Below are 24,141 nucleotides of genomic sequence, written 5' to 3' on the forward strand. Positions count from 1 at the left end.
ACTTACTGTGTCATTATGAAAACACTATAAAAATTGAAGCAGCCGGTAAAGATTAAGAACAATTCTGATTACTATGAGAATTTTATATGGAATTATGGCTCCCCCTTCTTGAAACCCAAGGCCTGTTTATAAGTTGTTATTCAAAATCAAAGTATCTTTGAACATGTTAATAAAGTTTGGAACCAAAATATTGACAATAAGGAATGGTCCAAGACTCCAAAGTATTCCAAGACTGCTGGTCTAGTAAGATTGAGCCTAAAACAAGGTTGTTTCAAGTGGTTGTTGTTCCTTCAAAAATCAGTTACTGGTCCTACCCCTGTTGTTTCTCAATTATATGATTGCAATGAAAAATTGATCAAATTTTTTTCAAATGTAAGCTTCCTTCAGCCATTTGGTCTTTATTCATTGAAAATATTGTTGGGTGGGATATTAGGAATAATGTTTCTTGGTTTGAAGTTCTCTGTGGATATGTTAAAGGTCTTCGTAAAGGTCCTAACTTCTTTTGGTTATCTCTTTCTACTGAAATCTTATGGTGTTTATGGAAAAAGCGAAATGAGCATGAATACCAGGGCAAGTACAGGATTTTACAGTGTCTAAAAGTAGACTCACTTTTCTAATGACCGTTGAGCAGGTCACCCTAACATTGGAGATGCCAGCGGAAAAATTTCTTAAAATAATTGATGCCAGATCCTCAGCAATATACAAAGAAGATATCCAGGATGCATATTTTTGGCTGCAGGATTTAAGGTAGATAAAAAATTTCAAAATTAGTACATTGACTTCCAGAATACTTATTGCAAGGAGCACCAATACCGACTCCACAAGGATGCTGTTGTGAGGAATTTGGAAATTACACACGAGAACTTTGAGCATTCCAGTTTGGGAATAGATCTCACCCCCTATTGGGGCTTTTCCAGGGATAGACTCCTTTCAGCTCAGCAAGAACAAAGTAAGACAGAAAAAGGCAACGAAAATAAACAAGAAAAGGACAGTGATAATGATAATGAGAATGACTGATGATATGTAAATGACAGTATAGAACTTAAGCTATACATGTATTATTGAACTGTTCCGATATGTTTTTTGGTTTGCAAGTGGTGTATAGTCTGGCTGGGGCTTAGTTGATGTGACCACCCTGGTCACATAATGCTAAACAGACTATTTATTTTTGATAATAGAACTTCAATTTAAATAAAAATTCGACTAAAGTGCTGAAAAAGTAAAAATAAAACAAAGTCACATTATGAAGCAAAAAGAATTATTATTTAAAAAGTGATTTTATAATATAATTTTCAGAAAGATCCATAAAGACTATAAAAAGAGGTTGAAAAGGTTCATTTGATTCATTTTTGACATTTGATATTTTCTTGAAACCCTAGTTGTGGAGGTTGAGCAGGTTTATTCAGCAAGAGCCCTAGGATGAAAACTCTATGGTGAAGATCGGTTTCAGGAGTGAAAGATATTCCCTAGCCAATACAGCGTGATGCATTCAGAGTCACAGTTGTGCTAGATGCAAGAAGTACATTGTGGTGGATTCACTCAGGATTCATAGGTGAGCTAGAAGAAGAAGTTTGTGCAAGCATTGTAATGTCTTTCCAATTACATCTCCTATTAGAAGGTAAATAAAGATTTGAATGAAAATAAATATTTCAAAGATATCACTGAAGATTATTTAAGACTGAAACAAGATCACTTCATTCAAGGATAAATTTGTGGGTTTTAGAGAAGAGTTTGGTTTTTGAGAAGTTGCAAACATAAGGAGGTAAAGGAAGGTGCAGACCAGTCCAGTATTATTCCTGATATAAATTAACATCAGTTCCAGCTGTTATACACTTGTTTGCTAAGAGGTCAGAAATATTATTGATCTTTTTGTGTTTGAATAAATGCTTCAGTTGCTTGCATGACAACTTTTTGTAAAAATGTATATGAGTAAATGAGTAGTTGCAGATGTGATTAATTAAAAAAATTTAACATTGGGAACCTCTTAGAGGTGAGCTGCCACATTTGGGGCAGATTTAGCATTCTTAAAGTGTAACAACTGTTGTAGGAAGCTACAACAGCAGTGTTTTGATGTAATTTCTTAACTTTATATTGTGTAATCATTATATGAGACTTCAAGGAATGTTAATCAACAACCAGCTCTTAATTGAGGTTAGCAATTTGTTCTTCCTGTTGTGTGTATGCATAATAAGCTCGTATCAGCAATAGAAAGTGTGAATGCAAAGTTCTTGTCAAAATGTCAATGACTATCTACAAGTATGGCAACTGTTTATGAATATTCCTATGGTCAATAATGATTGTTGCAGCTATTTTAAATTCATAAATTAGATTTATTGTTTGATATTCTGATTTTTAAACTATTTGACAAAATGTCTGTGAGCTCACATTGAGAAATTTGGAAGTATATCAGGAAAAAAAAATTGGTAAAGGATTTGACAAGGCTTAAGGTGTGGGTGAGACCCATTAGCATTCTAAGTCCAGGGTTAGTGGATTACATTTTCAAAACATGTTTTTCTAAATTAAAAAGATCACATTTTGGCATCCCAAACCACAAGAACATCTTGGAGCTTTAGGCAACTGAGTCACCTCATGAATTCTCTATGCCATCCATGGGGCTCTCCAGTGTCTCCTCAGCGCCTTCATCAAGGGAGACATCCTAAAAACATCCCCTCTATTAGGTGAACATGCTAGGGACATTTTCCTTCTATGGTAGTAATCAAGGGGTGACGAGGGAACACTTCCTTGGCATCCTAGGGATGTCCTCATCCTAAAAACTTGATGATTTGGGTATAGATAACAAGCATGTCCCCAAGGAATAGTATGAATTTCTAGAGTTCATGTTTATGATATGCACCTTTACTTCTTAAAACCTTGGGGGATCAACACTTGGCTCTAGCACCATATGATGGAAACCATGGCAATGTCCTTAGATCATAGTTGAAAAACTCGGACTCGGCAAGTCCAAAAATTCGGGACTCGCAAAAACTCGACAATAACTCAGCAACTTTATCGAACATTTGAAAATACATTTTTTTTCAAATGTTCTTCAAAAACACACATTTAAACCAAATTTGTAGAACATATACTAATTTCCATGATATATACGTATTTTTTTATATAAATTATTCTTTTAATTTAATCTCAATTCTTTTTAATAGATTGTTCTCTATATATAAATGTAAAATACACCAATCTATTAATAAAAAATTTACATCGTTCAATATTATTCAATTTTCTTTTACATTGTTCACTATTTATTAAAACAAATTTACATTGTTCAGTGTTCAACATTATTAAAAAAATTTTACATTGTTCATTATTATTAAAAAAATTTACACTGTTCACTATTATAAAAAATACACCAATTTATTAAATAGATTGTTTGAAATTATTTCTTCTCGGTATGATGTGAATTTCGCTTACAATAACATATTCAAATCTGAATCGATGAGCCCATAAACTATGTGGAAACTATACAGTGGGAAAGATTTTAAAATTTAATATAGATTAATAAAAATTGATTAAAACCTGAAAGTTGTGTCGCTTTTTTTTTCCATTCTGGTGCCCTATTTGCGTCCGCGGCATCACAAATCTTCTTCTCATCGCGGTAGGAAAAGACAAAATATGTAATAAATTAGGTTTTGGACAAATATAAATTTTATTACTTTTTACCGCCGAGTTTTTCAGCGATTTTTGGGGGTTTTTATCACTGCATGTTTTTAAAAAACTCATTGCCAAGTTTAACTGCGAGTGACTCGCGACCAACTAGGGCTCACGAGTACCCACGAGTCTGTGAAAAACCCACAGATTTTTTCATCTATGCCTTAGATGATCTACTTAACCCTAACCAATATTATTGAGACAAGATCCACAACTATTCTATTCTATTAGCAAATCACAGTAATCTTCAACAAGAACCTATAATAAAACATGATAATACATATAGCAAGACACAAGATATGGGTGTCAAGGGTTATCACTTTAGCACTTGAATTTTGAATTTTGAATTAAGGATGAGATACAAGTCTCATCTCGCCTTAAATCTCAAACATCAGGTTGATCACCAAGATCAATCTAAGCACCATAAGGTACAACCCATAAGTTATGGAGCTGCAGATACATGACTTGTTTACTTAAAGCAGGCCCAATATTACATCTTTTCCCAGAAGAACCAACCACTTGTGGTCTAGGGTCCTGACCAAGCAAGATTACAATTGAGTGCTTTTTATGCACAAATAAGTAGGCAAAAGACAATCCAAAATTATTTTAAAATAAACATATAGGTATCCAAGATTTCAATCAAGAAATCGCATTTGTTTTTATTTCATCTCCCATATCTCTCCAAATGCAAGTGAATGAAAATGGCCAACCAGCATTACCTAATTGACAAAGAGCTAAAGGGAGAGGAAAAATTCCAAGAAAAACAACAGATTCTTAAAGAGGTCTACCAAATATATCTCCTAGCACAGATATCTCAGTTATATATTGCACAACAAGACAGCAATTTGAAAATGATGGTTAGAACCTTTCTCCTCAACTTCCGCTGATTAAAAGTTTTCAACTCATAACTAACGAAACCTCAAGGTATTCAAATTGGTTGATTGTCTTATTTGTCATCCTCAGGTCTTGTTAATTAGAACACCGGGGCTCCTGGCTCAGTTGCTCTTGCTAACCATCTTGCACCTAAAATTGCTGATAAATTTAAATGTAATGTTTCTATATATCCTCCTGCTGAAGTTTGTGGCAACAATATGAATGGTTTTCTTTTTTATCAGTGTATCTAATCTGCATATCTCTGCAATAGACAACGCTGTTTCCTCTAAATATTTGGCAGATGTTCCCATGCCTATCCTTGATTTGGATTGAAATGAAGATCAACATCTGCAAATTCTCAAAATTGTAATTCAGGACTAAGTTAAAGAATTCAAAACTGAGGGAAAATATCCTTAGTGTAAAACTATTCGATTACTTCCCATTCGTTTTAGTTATTTAGAGTTTTTTATTTTTACAGACGGATATATAGTTTTTGGACTTTGAGATGGCTCAAAAATTCGGCTATCAATTTAACAGTTCAAGTGAAACTTTTTGTACTCTTTAAGGCATATTATATTTTCATCTAAATATTAATATAAAAAACAGTCCCTTTCATCAGACAAGAAACATTTATTCAAAATTACTTCAAAGAACACATCTTCAGAGACTACCCCTTGCAATACAGAACTTGTACCTGAAAGTAATCGGCTGCAGAGTCTCCTGTTGGACTTATATCTATTACCAATCTTTCTGGGCCATCTGAAGACTCCTCTAATTTCTTGATTTCTGCTTTTATTTCTAGAAGTTTCATTTTGACTTGCTGTGCTTCAAGTTGCTTTGCTTTTTCTGCATTGATTCTTTGTATTTCGATACAGGTGGAACATGATTTTGCTTCACAGTTTTCAAAGCATTTTAGCATGCAGGGATGCTGACAGGTCAAAACCTTACGACATGATTCATTGCATTTTAGCTCCTTCCTCATTTTCTCCCAACACTTCACAAATATTGTGTGTCCACATGAATCAAATGTGTGCATTAGTTCCTGCTGACATGATCTCATTTCTCCATCCTCTGAACACTTCTTTGTTATTTCATGTCTGCAAATACTGAATGTAAACTGTACCGGTTCAATGCATTTTGGATGATCCCCATAGTGGCAGGTACTTTGGCAATAGTGACCACAGGATAGCTGACTATTGCATGTCCTTCTACACAGGAGAGGATTGAAGTTGTCAACAAGTTTGCTAGATATTGCAAAGGGTGGGCTAAGTGGATGTCGTGGACAACGGAGATGTATTCTGTCACCTACACAATTCTTATGAGCCAAGTATTCAAGAAGTTCTCTCCAATGTTCAGACTTTTTTGTCAAAGACATATAATTCCCACAAAAATATAATGCCCCCCTTGCTCTTGAAACTGCTACACACAACCTATTTCGCTTTGCTAGGTGCCCAATGCTCCCTTCATCATTAGAACGAACCAATGACAGTATGATAATTTGATTCTCAGACCCCTGCGACAAATCTAAGTTTTCTTAGAATGAAACGAAACTATATAAATGTCAGTAAATAACCAGAGTAGGTCAATAAAACTAAAAGTACATCCAGCAATGTTAACATAACAAAGAGTGTGTCTAACAAACAACCTACAACAGAAATGAAGAAACAAAACTATATTGAAAATAAAAGCAAGTCTGTTGATGTAAAGATTATTCACTCAAAAGAGCACTATTCTTTAGTTACCAGATTAGAGCAAAACGGGGCATTACCTGAAACGAACTCTGTAGAGGGATGATGACATACCTGAAATCTGTCTATAGTAAGGATTTGTATAGCTTCAATAGCAGGTATTACCTTCAGCATATCTCGTAATAGTGTTACCTGACAAACATGTACCAGGCCGATGGTATTGTATAAATATCCATTCCTGCTAAGATGATCTTCAGTAACATGCAATCATAACACATAAATTCTGTAAATATTAATACATTGGTACCTGCCCATTATATGAAGCAAGGACAGTTATTTCATCAGGATTTTGTCCTTCAGCTATCATCCAACGAACAAGGGCAATCACCATTTTGGCTTCACCTTCATTTGCAACACTGCGTTGTTTAGTTTCTCCATATGAATGAGACCAAAAATACATTGAACTTGACATGCACATAGGTGCTTTATTTCTCTCTCCTGATACAAATTGAGTGTTGGTCCGCAAATTAGGATAAATGGGTAAAATCATGGGCACAAACTCCTCCCTCATTCGGCTCTGTGAGGATAGTGCTTGAAAAGGCAATTTATTATGCTCCACAAGTCTTTCAAATAGTGAGATTGCAAACCCATGCCTGAAAATTTCCAACTAGTTTAGAAATGTTTGATATTGTGTTTCTTCAAAAAATGTTATGATCTCTCATTTCGCTGGGCAATTTAACATGTAACTATACTACATTTTTCGCTAGCAACCATAATTATCTTCAGCAGTAATTTCCATCATCCTTGAAAAACATTGGGAGTTGATTATTAATAGATGAAAGAAAAACTTAATAACACACATGATTAAAAAAAACAATTTTTAAATATGAGTATACCTTCTTTCAAGCTCATAAACTTCAACAGTTGGGGACAGTTGGTAGTGATCACCAATTAGAATAAGATGCTGAACACTTGGACCAAGCACTGCTAACAACTGAGGTTCCAAGACCTCTGCTGCTTCTTCTACAAATACAATTGCTGGATTTAATGCTTTTAATAACTCCTGATTCAATGCTGCACCCTGTGAAATGCAAGAAAGGTAGTAAATTATCTGATCAAACAGAAAACCAACCAGGTAATAAATTACATAAGCAAACAGAAAATGTATCCCCGTTGATGCATGGAAGCAATATTATGTAAACATTCTTTTACATTTTTATCATTATGTCCAGTTATTTTTTACTAAGCCCATTATCCAGCTACAAAATGAGGTAGTCTGATTGGATACAAATCTGTTGGGATTATAATTATTCTCCTTCATCACCAAGGAATGACCTCAGACACCATTGTTCTTATATCTACTACATCTTCGAATGCAGTGACTTTTGAGGCCATATCCCATCTGGGAATCCATCTGCTGTTAGTTCCACTCATGAACACTAGTTTCACATCCCATAAAAGGGCATTCAATGTTAGTCAAGAAATAAATAAAATAAGGGGACATTTCAATTTGACGAAACGTAGGTTGGAAAAGTTCTTGCAGGTTGCATTAAATAAGGATGGTGCAATAGGAAAGATAAGTTGTCAAGCCATTAAGAAGTGTAATGCCTCTCCCGTTTGCTCTTCTGCAGTGCATATTTCTTGGTGTGGATTCAGAATTGTGCCTATGGTTGTACCTCTCTGCATACCAGTGATGTGAATATTTTGTGATGCTGAGACCCTATTCTGGATGCTGAGTTGCGCTTGTGGATGCTTTGTTGCAATCTGTGACTATTGAGTGCTTATCTTATACTCTGCTTTGATATGTGTTTCGTGATCATTATGGCCCAGTGATGTTTTAGACTACGTCTTGGTGTTCACTTTTGTGTCATTGAAATGAAATATGTGCATTCATTATTATGCCTGGTTGTGAGAACCATTGTACTGTTGTTGATTGTATTCTTGATTTGGATATTAGACCTATTAGGGTTGTTATGGTTTAACATGGACTAATTGTACTACCGGTATCAAATGATTGTTGAAATAAATTGATGTCATGGTTCAGAATTATCATATTGAGATGTTGATATGAATGTTAGAATGAAAAGTTGATTTGATCAGCCATTAAAATCTAGCGAGTGATGTGTTATGTTATTTCATTTAGTTTAAGATATTAAATGTTTATCATTGCAAGTGATAAAATACATGTTCAATTTAGTGATTTATTATATTCAAAAGGATATGATTATATCATGTTGTACTAATGATGTTTATAATGTTGTGATGATATATTTTTTAGGTTGTGACAATTGATATGATCATATTATGATGCATTGATGCATTAACCATGTTGTTATGTTGATCCTGATTGGGGAATATAAATATTTATAAATGCGCTTCGGTTATGATGAACATGCACACCACAGATCTGAGCATGCCCATTTCCCCAAAAGTGGTTAACAAAAAATAGCACATTGGCCAAAACATCCTTGAGCCAAAACCCGTTGTTCCTTGATAAGGATGATTTCCTTGTATTTTATTATTTGAGCCCCGACTACCGTAGTTGGTAGTGTTCGAAGACCCAGTCATCCTATGTACTCGGCCCATGAAGATTGTCTATGCATTTTGGCTGATTTGCAATTTAGTACTGCATTTTAATATATTAATGTGTTTTGATGATTTTTGTGGCAATTTAATAATTAAATGTTTTAGTGTGCCTTACATGCATTTAAAATGAAGGCAATAGCACGATATGACTATTGGGGCCTTTTGGGAATTCATATATTCAATAATTTTAATTATTTTAAGTGAAAAATAATAATTGAGTATTAATGCTAATTAAATGGCAATTTAATAGTTAGCATTTAAATGTCTTATGAATATGTAAAATGTTGGTGATTGCATAAGTTCACTTTTGGGGGTTACATGAGAGATTTAAGTTATAATTTTTATTTTTTATTTTTTATATTTAATTTCAAAATTATAAAGGAAAATTAGAACAATTTCATATTTTAGCCATTTTATTTATATTTTTGCCCTCCAAAAACCTACACTACATTGGAATTTTTATTTAATCATTGTGGGAGATCTATTGGGTAGATTTTTGTGGGTAGGAGCTTGTTGAAATTGTCTTGGCAAATTCTTCTTGCTGTCAACAGGGTTTGTCCTATGGTTTGGTGTGTGAAGAGTTCTTCAATTTTGAAGTTTTTGCTCAAGTGATGATCTCTCTCAATTCTCTCACTCTTTTTTATTCAAATTAGTTTCCTTGGTTTAGCAAAATGAATGAGAGCAATTACTTAGTTTAAACCAATTGGAATTATGCATTGTATCATTTGTTTTATTCAAAATTTACAAAAAAGTTGCCTAAGTAATGTTATGCTATCAAAATTTAGATTACATACATGAAATGTGGATTTTATTGTGGAAATGTGTTGTTGAGCATATTGGGTCCAAAAGGGTATCTTTACATTTTTTATTTTATTACTTTGAATTTTTGAGCTTTTTGGAGGTAACTTGCCATTATTACGATTATGAATGGAATGGTATCTTTTTTGTTGGCTAGCAATTGATATACATTGTGTAACTTAATATATTATGACTATGGTTGTCTGAAATCTATGGCATTACTGTTCTTTGTTATGTATTATGTCTGCATGCATTAAACTGTTCGCCCAGAGGGGCAAACAACCAGTGATGGCACAAACTCCGAGGCACCTACCCTTGTTATCTATTGGTCATGCCGAAGTGTTGTAATTATTTCATTGGCCAAATTGATTTTGTTGTAACAAAACCTAATTAGGGTTTCATTGTAAAATCTTGGCCATTGATGGAGATTCAATCATGGCCATTCATTGTAAATAAACTCTCTATATAAAGTTCAGACTCTTCATTTGTAAAAGTTAATAATTGGAGAATAGTGAATAGAGAAATAGATAGTTAGTGAATAGAATAGCATAGAATAGAAATTAGATTAGGAGGCAAAGATTGTTGCCAAACCTTGTTGTAAAGAACAATTGATTTCATTGAAGTTATGGTGAATTTGATTTGTTAGTTCAACAACTCGCATGGTCTTTGTTTCTCAATTAGCTTTCATTTTGACTAGATTGAGTGGAAGAATTTGTTGAATGTATTCATATGGATTCCACCTAATCCATACCACTAGCCTCTTACTGATTGTAAGTGTGCCTTGTGTGGTCAACTGGATTGATATGAGCTTAACTTCAAACTGTTCTACACTCATTGCTCATGCATTAACTTGAATAGTGATCAATGTTTGATGGTATTGATTCGAACATCTTTGAAACGTCCTTAGAAGATTGCACTGATATTGTGTCAAATTGTTCAGTTTGATGGTGAGAACTCGCTCAGTAGGATTCCATCTCATCATTCAACTATCTTCTTAAATTCTAGGTCTTAGAATAGACTCTCTCAACCCTTTCCTTTTGCCCTTTTTTTCAATTCAAGCTAGTTTAGGATCAAAAGCATCACCATATAGCAACATCAGATGATCAAGTTCCAGCAAATCAAACATTTAGGCATTCGAATGTAAGTCCCCTTGTGATTCCAGCATAATCACATCAAACCAATGAGCTTATCCACACGTAGTGACCCTACATTCGTGAGCCTTGGAGTCTTCTCAAGTGATCCTTAAGCTAATTTTCAGCATTTGAGAGATTTTGTTCAAGAGAGGATAAGATACTTTTGGGTATTTTATTATGTGTTCACATGTGCATAAAAAACACATCAACAAAATTGGTGCTAGAAGGAGGGCATGATAGCGATGAGTGCCTGAATAGCTGATATCAAGATTCTATCAATTTATGTTTGAGGGAGTAATCTTAGAGCTTTTCATCTTCCTCCCACGACTCAACAAAACTAGGAGGGCAAGACAGCGAATGCAAACTCTTGAATAGGTGAATCCAAGGAAGATCAGTGGAGAGTCACCCTCAACACCCTACAAAATTGAAGCACAAGGAATGCCCGAGTATAGATACATGAGTGAAGCAGTTGATGCTGGAAGTCACCCTTTGGTAGACTTACAAAGAAAGGAAGCACCTCACGTAGTTGGAACCAGTTGAGCTTTCAAAGCTAAATTTGAGATTTGCAAGATTGCTCTTTATTCCAAAAATAAAATAAATAAAGAAGTGAAAAACCAGAAAATTCAAAAAAATCAAAAAATCAAAAAAGAAAGATTTATCAATGGAGCAACAATAGTCTTACAATGAGCAACAAGTTGATATCCCTCAACTTTGGTGGAGGTTGAATGCACAACTTTACCCACGCTGTTTGTCTGAGTTTGCAAGGCCAAAGCAGTGTAGAATCCATGAGACAAATGAACATGATGAGATGCATTGCTTCACATACCTATCAAGGATCGAATCGGCAATACAAGGAAAGATCTTCTTTTGGGATGTTCCCAAGCCAAAAGCAGAAGAAAATAATTTCAATGTCCTAGAGAGAAAGGATCATCTTTCAAGCTTCTTATGGATAATTGAAAATCAACTTATTTTGAATGGTGAATTACACTTAGAAAGCATATTGCTACCATTGTGGTGTAGGATTCAAAATGCACCTCATTCCGAATTTACTTGCCCATTGTACAAAATGGCTATCAACCAAGTAAGATACCATTTTGGGATGCCAACCATATCCGAAGAAGAGTGTATCGCGAATAGATCGTGGAGTGCGTACCTTGCAGCTGAATTCAGAAGAACATATAAACAAGACCTTGCTACATCACCTGACAGCGTAGAAAAGCAATTACATGTTGATATATCAAGTTCACCTGATGATCAATGTATTGCAGTGACTAGCTCACCATGCCTTGCACCTCAAGAAGAGTATAATGGAATGAAAGTTGAAGAAGCAGTTGAGAATGCTCAAATACGGACAACTGATGATCAAAATGTTGAGCAAACAATAAAAGAATAAGATGACTCATTCCTTGAAGAATTTTCATTCAGGCTACAAAAGGAGATTATTGAGAACGAGTTGCAAGACATTTCAAGTAGCACTCTTGAAGAAGACAATCAAGTTGATATATTGAATGAATAGCTACAAATCATCATAAGAGAGCCTGAGTATGGAGAACAATTCGAGGAGGCGCTCAAAGACATCCTCACTCTCATACTATTTGAGGGGGCGCTGAAAGATCTCATGGAAGAGGCACAAATGGAATCACTGCCAAAAACTGTTCAAGACAAACAAGCTATCGTGAGTGATGTGATTCATCATCACCCCCGGCCTTCCGAGACAATGCTTGAGAATGAGATACCACCAGAGATTGTATTTGATCAACTAGAGGAGACATTTGAAGTTCAATCTATCAAAGAGTCCTTGTTTTTTGAAGATATGCTCATGGAATTTCATAAGGATGCATGGTTTATGCAAGGTGCCATTGGGAAGTAAAGAAGGTCGAGCTATTTGAAGGGGCGCTAAGTTTGTTTCAAGAAGAGTTTGCAAATTAGGATCAACATGTTGCAAATGCTCATGGAATGGTACATCACCAATGGTGACCTCCTAAAGTAGTTGATGATCTCGCTTCCAACAACACACTAAACGGTGAGCAAACACTTCAATTCAAGCAAACACTTCCATTCGAGAAAGCACTTCCATCCGAGCCCGAAATATGCTAGGTTGCCTCTTTCCTTAATCATAGCTTTGAAAGTTATTATGATTTTGATTACAGGGGTTTTGGGAAAACAACTTGCATTTGGATAGGTCACGGTCCCGATGAACTGCCCCAATTGCTTATCTTGCGTGATGAATTACCTGAATACAAGAGATGCATGGTGAGAGCTTGCTTTTCTATATTTAGGGATGGATTTGCTCGACTGCGAACTATCACTTTTGTCATGCTCACATTGCATACGTTGAGAAATCATGTAAAGTCATGTACATATTTCGCTTTTTTGAGTCATGTCAAGTCTAGGAGTCTTGTATATAGCTTTAGAGTAGGTTTCCTTTTTGTGTGTTTTAGTTGGAGGTCTTTTTGAGCCTTGTTGATATTTTGCCTTGAGTCATTTGACTCATGATTCTTAAGTAGCTCAAATGGTTTAGTCATTTGCTTTCTTTAGTTAGTTTTCTTTTGGTTTGCCTTAATGTGGTTTGTTTTTGTGTTCTTTAGCTTAGTTTGCTTTGGGTTTTGTTGTGAGGTACTCACACATCGCCCCATTGCAAATGGCGACCCCCACTTTTTTCTGCTTAATTGGTCATCTTAGCTTAGTTAGTAATCGTGTCTCTTGCTATTAGCCTTTGCATTAGAGATGTATAGATGCTCAAATGGCCAGGAGGTCAAGTCAATTGAGTGATTAGGGGTTATTTAGATCATTCCTAGGGTTTTTGTGTACTATCCGGTCATGCTTCAAGTTGCTAAATCAAACCTTGATTGAATGCATAATGTCCTCGTAGGTCCCATCCCTTACATCAAGGTCAGAGCAAACTCACCTTAGAAGTCTAGAATGTCATCCTGATCCTGAAATGGCCTAAAATTTGACTGTCTAGAAATTTGAAGGATCTTCAAAAAAATAGATTTTGCATTATAACTCCTAGAGGTCTGAAACCACTCTCAAACATCCTGACAATATATATGGAATATAACTTAAAGTATAAGAAATACTTAAATGTTATATTCCATATATGAATCCTAATGGAGAGACTAACTTGTCCAACAACTTCATGACTTGACCAAGAGGAGCAAAGTAGATAACTTCATGTTTGAGCATTTTGGAGCGAAGTTTCCTACTTCATGAGTTTGGGTTTTGGAGCGAAGTTGATAACTTTGGGAGTTGCAAGAGATGAGCGAAGTTGATAGCTTCGGGAGTTGCAAGAGATGAGCGAAGTTGATAGCTTCAGGAGTTGCAAGAGATGAGCGAAGTTGATAGCTTCAGGAGTTGAGGGAATGGAGCGAAGCTTAAACTTCATGATCTCACCAAGGAGAGCGAACTTCATGATCTCACCAAGAGAAGCGAAGTAGAGCAATTTTACAACTTCAACAAAACAAATTTAAGAATCAACTTCATGACCTCTTACTTTGAAGCGAAATTCAACAATTTCATGATTCGAACCTTGGGACCAACATTCATACTTCGGGAGTTGAATGATAGGAGCGATGTTCATGTATTAAGGAGGAAGAGTGAAGTTTATTCATGGAAAACTTCACGAGTTTAAGACTCCAAGCGAACTCACGACCCAAGGTTTTGGACTGAAATCATTACTTCATGAGCTATACTTTTCAAGTGAACTTCACGAGTTGATGGACAAGAGCAAGATCCAAGAGTGATTGAAGTGAAATACATGAATTGAAGAGGTGAAACAAATCAACTTCGGGAGTTGAAGGAATGGAGCAAAGTTCCTAACTTCATGAACTGTTGTTTTGGAGCGAAGTTGAACTTCATGTTGGAGCCCCTTGGAGCGAACTTCATGTTGGAGGCTTTTTTAGCGAAGTTCCTAACTTCATGACTTTGCATAGTGGAGCGGATTGCCTACTTTATGAGTTGGGATGTTAGAGAAAACTTCATGATTTACTGTTTTGGAGCGAACTCCAGGTCTGAGATAACTTCAGGAGTTCACCTTTAGGAGTGAAATTCCCTACTTCAGCAGTTGCAAGCCTCAAGCGAAATTTCTACTCCATGCTAAGACACATTGGAGCGAAGTTCTTACTTCTGGAATTGAGTGATAAGAGAGAAGTTCATACTTTCGGTTTGAAGCTTTTGGACCGAACTTCAGGTTCAAAAATGTTTGGAGCGAAATTCATATATAAAACAACTTCATGACTTCATACTTCGGAGCGAGTTTAAACTTCATGACTTGCCTTTTGGGAGCGATTTTTCAACTTCATGAGTCAAGGAATTGGAGCGAACTTCATGAATTGCCTCCTTGAAGCGAAGTTTGCAACTTCATGTTTAAGGGATTAAGAGCGAACTTCATGTCTAGAGGGAATGGAGTGGATTTCACACAAGCACAATGAACTTCATGAGTTTGAGATCATGAGCGAATTTCATAATTTGGAGAGGAAGAACAAATTTGATGAGCAAGATAAGAGAAACAAACTTCAGGTGCACCCCGTTTTGAGTGGATTTTGCAACTTCATGAGCTACTAGTTTGAAGAGATTTTACTACTTCATGAGTTGTAGGATGGGAGCGAACTTCATAAGTTCAAGGTGTGGAGTGAATTTTCTACAATGGTAAACTTCATGACTTAGAAGATTGGAGCGAATTTCATGAATAAGCAAGGTGATTGAAACAAGTTGCAAGTACTCCATCTAGAGCAATCTTCATCTTCAAGCCTACACAAGCAAATCTCAACTTCATGAACTTCACAAGTTCAACATGCAAGAGTAAACTTCATGATTTGCCCTACATGAGCAAACTTCACAATTTGAAGGGTATAAGCGAAGTTCAAGAAAATGAAGAAGATTAAGGCAAGGGAAACTTAATGAACACCAAGGAAAGAATACACTTAAAGAGCTCCTCTCTAAGAGCGAAAATCAACTTCAAGTGCTCCTTCATGAAGGCGAATTCCTTTATATCTTCTAATCAAACCTACAAAACACTTAAAATCAAGGAATATATCAAGCTAAGGAGACCTATCAAATTTATATATTATGTATTTGATATCATGTTTGTTTTGTTTTTCAAATGGGTGGTGATTGCAAAGCAAAAAGGAGAAAGATTTTAAGACCTACACCACCGTCCAAGAGGAATTTCACCGCAACATGGAGACATGAAGAGATCAAAGGAGTACGAAAGAGAAGTTATACAATCACTCCAAGGCAAGCAAGTGAGGATGAAGGAAGGACTCAGTTACCTCAATATATCCCATCACTACTACTTCGAACAAGCTTGTAATGTTGAGTATCAAATCTTCCAAGTCTACAAGTACGGGTTGAATGTAATGTACCATATGCGTACGACAACACAACCTTCTCCTACAGTCAACACAATTTCCACCCCGTACGGACAACACACGCTCCACCGTACAGTCAACTCAAGATGTACCATACGACCAACACCGTACGACCCTCCACCCGTACGCTCAACACAACCTCCATCGTACGACCTCCACCATACGACTAGCAGAGCCTCCACCATACGACCTCCACTCGTATGCTCCTTGCCTTCCGTACGAACAATTGACTCTCCTGTGCGGAACTAATAATCACGGCCTTGGAAAAATGGTTCTGTTATGTGCAATATGTTGGACAATATAATTAGTGTAACACAAATGAACACACCAAGCAAGTAGAAATTCAAATTCAATAATGATAACACTTCAGATTACAAAAACCTTAGACTGAGGGCAAAGTAGAGTAGGGTGAGGATTTACTCCCACTGAAACTACGGATGCCAAGTAGGGAGGATCTTCCACCTCCGAAATGGCAGATGACTGAACTCCAACTAGAATTCGCACACACAGAGAAAACACCAAATTCACATGCCTACAACAATGACTAACTCGGCCATATATATGGCTTCGAGGAAACTTCTCGAAGGATTACAAAAAGAGCCAACATAGCCAAAATGTTACTGCCAAAAGTAAAAAGGGCCCGAGATATAATAAATTTAACTTTCAGGGCCATACACACACAATTATTAAATTATTTCATAATATCGGGGACATTACAATCCTCCCTATCGGAGAATTGCTTGCCCTCAAGCAATTGGAGACTCAGATGCTACAGAATCTGCTCGCTTTCCCAAGTGGAATCCTCGATCGATAGATCATTCCATCACACGAGGAATTCCTTGACTGTGCGCGACCTCAACTTCTTCTCTCTGAGGTCAATGATCTTTGTCGGTTCCAAAATTAGTTTCCCTTCTTCGTCAATGGGTGGCAGGACCTTCGACACTATGACATGCTGCCCAACGGCCTTCTTGAGGCATGACACATGAAAAACATTGTGAATCTGACTCCCCTTAGGAAGTTCCAACTCATAGGCAACTTCGCCCACCCTCCAAACCACTCTGTAGGGTCCATAGAAATGCGGCTTTAACTTCTCCTTACCACATATCCTCAAGAATGATTTTCTATACAATTGAAGCCGGAGGTATACCAGATCGCCAACCTCAAAACTCTGCTCAATCCGGTGTCGATCAACATACATCTTCTGTTGGTTCAGAGCCCTCTACAGTTTATCCTTGAGAGATCTCAGGATGTCCAAACTCCCCTGTAACTAATCTTTGGCCCTTGGTGCGCGACTATCACCCAATGCCAGATCCACGAAAGACGAAGGTTCATAGCCATACAGTGCTTTGAAGGGTGCCATACCTATCGACATGTGGTAGGTGGTGTTGTAACAATGTTCACCCAAATGTAACCAATGAACTCATGTCTTCTATTGTGCCGAGACATAGTTCCTGAGATAACCCTCCAGCCATTTGTTTGTGATCTTTGTTTGTCCATTTGTCTGCGGATGGTAGCTCGTGCTTGGCAACAACTCAGTTCCTGCCAACCGAAATAACTCCATCCAAAAGGTGCTCAAGAAGCGGCTATCCCTGTCACTCACTATTTTCCACGGAAGACCATGCAAGTAGAATACCTCCCAGAAGAACAACTCGGCCACTTGAGATGCCTAGTATCCAGTGGAGATGGCAAAGAAATGGGCATACTTGGTCAAACAATCTACCACAACTAAGATGCAATCCTTTCCTTGCACCTTGGGAAGCTCAGTAATGAAATCCATTGAGATGCTATCCCACTTCTGGTCGGGGATTGGCAACAGCTGAAGCAGCCCACCAAGTAAGGTGTGCTTGGATTTGTTCTACTGGCAGGTGGAGCATTCTCGCACATACTGCAGAATGTCATTCTTAAGGCCCTTCCAAGAGAACCTTTCTCGGATTTGTCGGTAGGTTTTCAGGTATCCTGGGTGTCCGACCAAGGGTGAGTCATGTATTTCTTTTAGAATTTTTTCCTTCATCTTGGACTCCGGCACCAAATAAATTTTATCCTTGTAGTAAATGATGTTGTCGACCACCTTGTATCTGTCATCCTGCACTTGACCATCCACCAACTTGCACGCAAATGTATTCTTGGAATATTCAGCCAACAGATGTTCCTTCCAATCCACTGAAATCTGGGATAGAGAACATATGGCAAGCCTTCTTGACAGAAAATCGGCCACCACATTATTCTTGCCCTTCACATACTTAATGTCAAAATCAAATGCCTGGATTTTGCTCACCCAATTCTGTTGTCGTTCGTTCAAATCCCTCTGCTCCAAGAAATATCGCAAGCTGTTGTGGTTTGTCCGCACAACAAACTTTGCCCCGACGAAGTACTGCCGAAACTTCGTCAGTGCATGCACAATGGCAAGCATCTCCTTGTCGTAGATGGAGTATAGTCGCTCTGCTCCTGAGAGCTTCCAGCTCTCGAATGCGATGGGGTGACAGTTTTGCATCAACACCGCTCCAATGCCTTCACCCAAGGCATCACACTCCAAGATGAAAGAGCGAGTGAAGTCCAGTAGTGCCAGAACCGGACATGTACTCATAACTTCTTTCAACTTGTCGAAAGTTTGTTGGGCCTGCGCATCCCAGTGGAAGGATCCTCTCTTCATCAAATCTGTTAGTGGTGCACCAATCTGTGAAAATCCCTTCACGAACTTTCTATAATAACTGCACAATCCAAGAAATCCACGCAGCCCCGAAAGAGTCTTGGGAGGCGGCCAATCCAGAATGGCTTGAATTTTCCCTTGATGTACTTGAACCCCACAGGCACTGAGGATGTGTCCCAAGTACAATATCTTCGTCATTCCAAATTCGCATTTGGACCTCTTGGCAAACAATGATTGTGACTCCATTATTTCCAAAACTTCGTCCAAATGCCTCAGATGTTCCTCCCACGTTTTGTTGTAGATGAGTATGTCATCAAAAAACACCAACAGGAACTTGCGCAGTTGCTTGTTGAAGATGTGGTTCATGCACGACTAGAAAGTGGCCGGAGCATTGGTTAATCCAAACGACATGACCAAGAACTCATAGTGTCCATAATGGAAACGAAAGGATGTCTTCTCCACATCTTGCTCCCTCATGCGGATCTGGTGGTAGCCGAAGCGGAGATCATTTTTGGAGAAATAAACTGCGCCGTGTAGTTCGTCCAACAACTCATCGATCCTGGGGATGGGGTTATCTATTCTTGATAGTCTTTTTGTTTAATGCACGGTAATCCACGCACATCCGGAGGGATCCATCCTTCTTCTTTACTAACACTACTGACGACGCAAAGGGACTAGAACTGGGCCCGATCCATCCTTTGTCGAGGAGTTCCTGGATCATCTTCTCTATTTCATCCTTAAACTTCTTAGGATGGTGGTAGGGTGTGGTAATAACGGGTTTGGCTCCTTCCTCCAACTCGATGGTGTGCTCAAAGCCACGATGTGGTGGTATGCCTAGTGGGATGTCAGCGAATACCATGTTGTGATTATCCAACACCGACTGAAGCTCCTCGTTCTGGTAGTGAGATTTTTGCCCTCTCACAGGTTCTGTCGAGATCAAACAATGTGCTGCCCAAAGGACTTCATCATGTTTGAAAAGGGCTTCCATTCGTTTGGCCAAAATCTCCCTCGGGTCGTCATTCGAAATTCCTCTGAGAACCACCTTCCTGCCATCCACCTCGAATGAGAACTCCATCTTTTTGAAGCTCTGCGTGTACTAGTCGAGTGTCTCCATCCATTGAAGCTCTGTGTGTAATTTTCCATGGTGATGCTCAGTTGCGGAATCAGGTGAGTGCATGATAGGAGATTTCCTCTCGCCACCTTGACATCGAACCCTTCATGCTCTTTTGTATGCAAACCCCTTCGAGTGATGAGTGATGAGTTTATGAAGTTGAGCGAGGCCCCATTGTTGAGCATGACTAGAACTCGTTGCCCTTGAAGCGTACCACGTACCCTAAACACACTACACCTTGGGGTACTAGCCAATGTGGCAATGACGCCTCCCCTCTGTACCAATGTGGAAATTATCTCCGCCTATCCTGTTTCTTCTATAGACTCTTCCTTTGGTGGCTCACTTTCTTCAAGTTCCTCCTCGCCATCAGACATGACCTCAATATAATGAATCTTTCCTTTGCCCAAGCATCAGTGCCCTGACTCCCACGGCTCCTTGCAGGTGAAACAAAGCTTCCTCCTTCTAAGCTCTTGTTTTGTGGCCTCATCCAATGACAACTTCTTCAAAAAGGTTTTGGTATCCTTCTCCTTTGGGGCGAAGGGTGGTTTGGCATGTGGATAGTTTCTGGAGGAAGAAGATGTCGCCATGTCACGCGCCTTCTTAATTGCTTCCGTGAGCATATTGGGGTTGAACCCTTTCACCCAACCCTTTAGCGGTTCCATCAACCCATCCATGAATAAAACCACCAATCTTCTCTCCGAGATATCTGTCACCAACGCGGACAGTCTCTGGAATTATGTAATGTAACTATCTACTGGTCCAAATTGCTTTAGTTGAGCCAGCTCTTTGAAGTTGAGTTTTGGATCTCTTCCATCAACACGGTCTATGAGCCTCTCTGTGAATTCAGCATATGAAGTTATCTGATCATGGCCGAGGGTAACCATTCCATGATGCTACCATTCGTGAGCAACTCCTTCAGGTGAAGTGCAGCAAATTTTGATAGCTTCATCTTCAGGCATCGAGTTAAGTTCGAAATAGGTATCCGCTCCAAGTATCTCACCTCTCTCTCTCTTAGGCTCCAAGTATCTCACCCATCCTACCCTACCCCTCCCTCTTTATGAACTCTCTCCTTCTCAAGTTTTATTTTTTATTTTTAATGTTTAACTTTTAAATATGGCATGCGCCAAATGCCATGATGGGGGCCAAAAAAATTGGCATCTTTTTGGTCCCCCATCTTGGTGTACTTACCCCTATGAAGGTGGGTATCCCAAAATTAGGATTCTAAGTATTTATTATAGAAAAAAATAACATGATATAATAATAATAAGCTATTACATTTGTAATGTGCATACAAGAAAGTGTCCTCATACAAGAGAAAGAGGTGGCTATCTAGAGGATACACACCACTAAGAGAAGCAAATGTATAACTAATATCAGATAAAGTACAAACATCTAACGTATATTTAATCGACTAGATGTGAATTACGGGTCCTAAAAGGGAAGCAATTAGTTATTAAACCCCATTTAAGCCAATGTCCCCCTTGAGTATGAATTGCCCCTAGTTCATAATGATTAGTTTGTGTGGATTGCCACTATTTTTAATGAATTCATGTCTTTGTGAATTTTAGTAATACTTTTTTGTTAATTTATAATGGTACACAAAGGGTCATCATAAGGTGATTGATTTTTGTATGGATTTTAATCTATTTATTTTTTGGTTAATTTATATTAAAAATTGCATCTACTCTATAAATATTTATATAAGAATGAATACGATATTCAATTAATTCATTGCTTCATTGCAAAAAATATATAATTATTGTAATGATTTCCATCTTACGTAATTGATTTTTAAAATTGCAAAAAATTTGTGTCCTCTTTTATATAATCAAACATTTTACTATGGGAAAATAATCTATCTATATCAAAATTATAATGCAATGAAAAAACTATCAAAGATCCACTTGCTAAAGTAGGCTGAATATGGACTTTGATAGTTCTCATGAAATTTTCGAATTTAACTACCAAATCCTTTTTACTCACTATTAAATATGGTTCACTATATACAAAGTAATTATAATTTGTTTTCATCACATCAAATTGTTTATTTTAATTATTTGCAATTTGTTTTGTTTTTTAAATATCAATGTGTTGTGCACATTGACATTTAAGGAGTCCAAATTATTTTGTGTGCTCAAGTTCAATTATTTTTATCGTCTTTAAATAATTAAAAATATATATTTTGTTTGATTTAACATAATATTTGTCTTACTCTTTATTTTTTATTGAAAAAGTTTATCAAATCCAAATTAATTTTTAGTACTATAAAAGCATGAACTAAGCTAATACCTCCTTAACTAAAAACTAAAAAAAATGAACTTAATAAATTTCAACTAATCTTTTATTTTTTATAAATCCTACTTAATTATTAAATGAAAAAATAACATGAATGATATCTTCACTAAATGTACCCACCTCTCCCATCCGCTCAACAAAATAAAAATAAAGATTATCTGAACTACCTAGGTACATAAGCCAACAGCTAATCTCCATACAAAATGGTACTATAAAAAAACTTAAAACATAGTGTTTTTTTTTCGAATTTTTGTATTTTACAGCAAGGGGATGCAGATCATGAAGATTTAGCTACTGAAAATTTCGTGAAATTCTGTTGTGTTTTGTGGATTTAAAAAATCGTACGAAATGCTATTTTGTGTGGAGATTAGCTGCGTCCCATACATGATAACAAATAGGAGTCGTAATTCAATTCGTATCTCGAAATACATGTGTACAGAAAGATAAAAATTATATTAAGTGAGATGGAACACACGTGGGATGTACTATTAATAATGTAGATAATAAATGCACGTGTGAGGATTGAAACAAATAAATAAATATGAACTAACAAATGAACAACTACTGCAGAGACTTCCAAAAAAAACATGTACCGTGGTAGTCATGCCAACTATTTTAGCCTTTTTCAACACTTGAAGTTGTCTTCGTTTGCTGATTTCTTCGATGTCCTGACATATTTCGTCGTATGCTTTCTTTGCCTCCTCCACTCTCTTGACTGCTTTTTGGTAGCTAGTTTGCATAATCAACTGCACCAATATTGCACGATGGGACTCGTTCAGATCCCACGGATTTTCATCCAGCAGCCATTGATAATGTTCAAAATCTATCTGCAAAACGAATGTTTCCTTTAAGAATTTCAGTAGAGAAGAACAAGTATTATTTTCTGTAATTGGAACTGGAAGTATAGAGAGTATCTACTCACATCGTTTGATACTGTTAAATTTGTATCAAATGCTTGTGATTTGTAAGTGAAGAAATTTTCCTTAAGCCAGAGGCAGTCATTCTTTTTTCGCCCTTTATTTGATTTTTCATCGGGCTCATCGAAATCTTCTTCTTCCTCGAGCTTAGCTTGCAGAAATTGCTCTACTAATGCGTTGCCGTTATCTTTAATTTCCTCGTCAAGAATATCAGTATCTGTCTCATCTATAGCACATCTGGTCGTTAGCTGCTTCAGTGCTCCGGACGTTTTCTGACGAGAAAAGCATTCCTGTATCATTTTAAATGTTTTCTTATTAGGCATCCAGTTTTTGAGAGTTTGGGAGATGACTTGATATAAATCTTTGGAGTGTTGTGAATCTTCTCCGAGTAAATCTGAAAGAGAAATGACCTCTTCGGGGATTAATTCAGGAGTGCTATCATGATTTCCTTGTGAAATCATCAGCCTCAATTGAAAATCAGGCATGTGGCGCAATACCGATTCTAAACTTAAGTCGCGGCTTCCCTGTAGCTGCTTTAGAGCTTCCTCTATTTCTCTTTGAGCGCGCTCTAGCTTTTTGGTGTTGTCAAATAAATCTGGTGTGAATTCATCAGATTTGCGTAGTAATGAAAACAAATTGAACCTTTCCAAGGTTGGCTCTGTGCTTCTGCCTCCCACTCTCACGACACCTTCTGGGCAGAACTTTAAACAAGACAGGAGGAAGTGATCCAAACCCTGGTTCTTGTATGTCACCACCAGTGCAGGCCCCGCGGGCAATGTATCTGCTGATAACGCTATCCGTAATATCCTCACCCCCACAAACGATTTGCCTGTTTGATGGATTGAAACGTGAGGAAAACATTCTTCAATATTTATTTATTTTTGTTGAAAACCAATTCAATTCATCGCATCACAACTAATACAGAGCACAAGAACAGGTTTAGCTCTATTTTTAAGAAAACTCTTATATTCATTACAGAACAGATGTAGAAGAGGTCAATTATGGGATTGGAAAACTAACAAAATTCTTTTTGGGTTTCTAGTGGTTCCGGTGGTATTTTATAG

The 24,141-nt window shown here is 37.2% G+C and overlaps 1 protein-coding gene across 1 annotated transcript in view; it reads right to left on the minus strand.

Annotated features, from left to right (window-relative positions):
• The window catches only part of LOC131036014 (uncharacterized), an 81,803-nt gene that overhangs the window by 51,933 nt on the left and 5,729 nt on the right, over window positions 1–24,141 (minus strand). The window contains exons 2-7 of the mRNA XM_057967806.2: window positions 23,083–23,906; window positions 22,754–22,987; window positions 7,118–7,302; window positions 6,529–6,874; window positions 6,336–6,413; window positions 5,228–6,046 (exon numbers count right to left, since the gene is read on the minus strand). Coding sequence (XP_057823789.2) covers window positions 5,228–6,046; window positions 6,336–6,413; window positions 6,529–6,874; window positions 7,118–7,302; window positions 22,754–22,987; window positions 23,083–23,906 — 2,486 coding nt within the window. The remainder of the gene's footprint in view (window positions 1–5,227; window positions 6,047–6,335; window positions 6,414–6,528; window positions 6,875–7,117; window positions 7,303–22,753; window positions 22,988–23,082; window positions 23,907–24,141) is intronic.

This window comes from Cryptomeria japonica, chromosome 3 (assembly GCF_030272615.1).
Source record: "Cryptomeria japonica chromosome 3, Sugi_1.0, whole genome shotgun sequence".
Taxonomy (NCBI): Eukaryota; Viridiplantae; Streptophyta; class Pinopsida; order Cupressales; family Cupressaceae; genus Cryptomeria; species Cryptomeria japonica.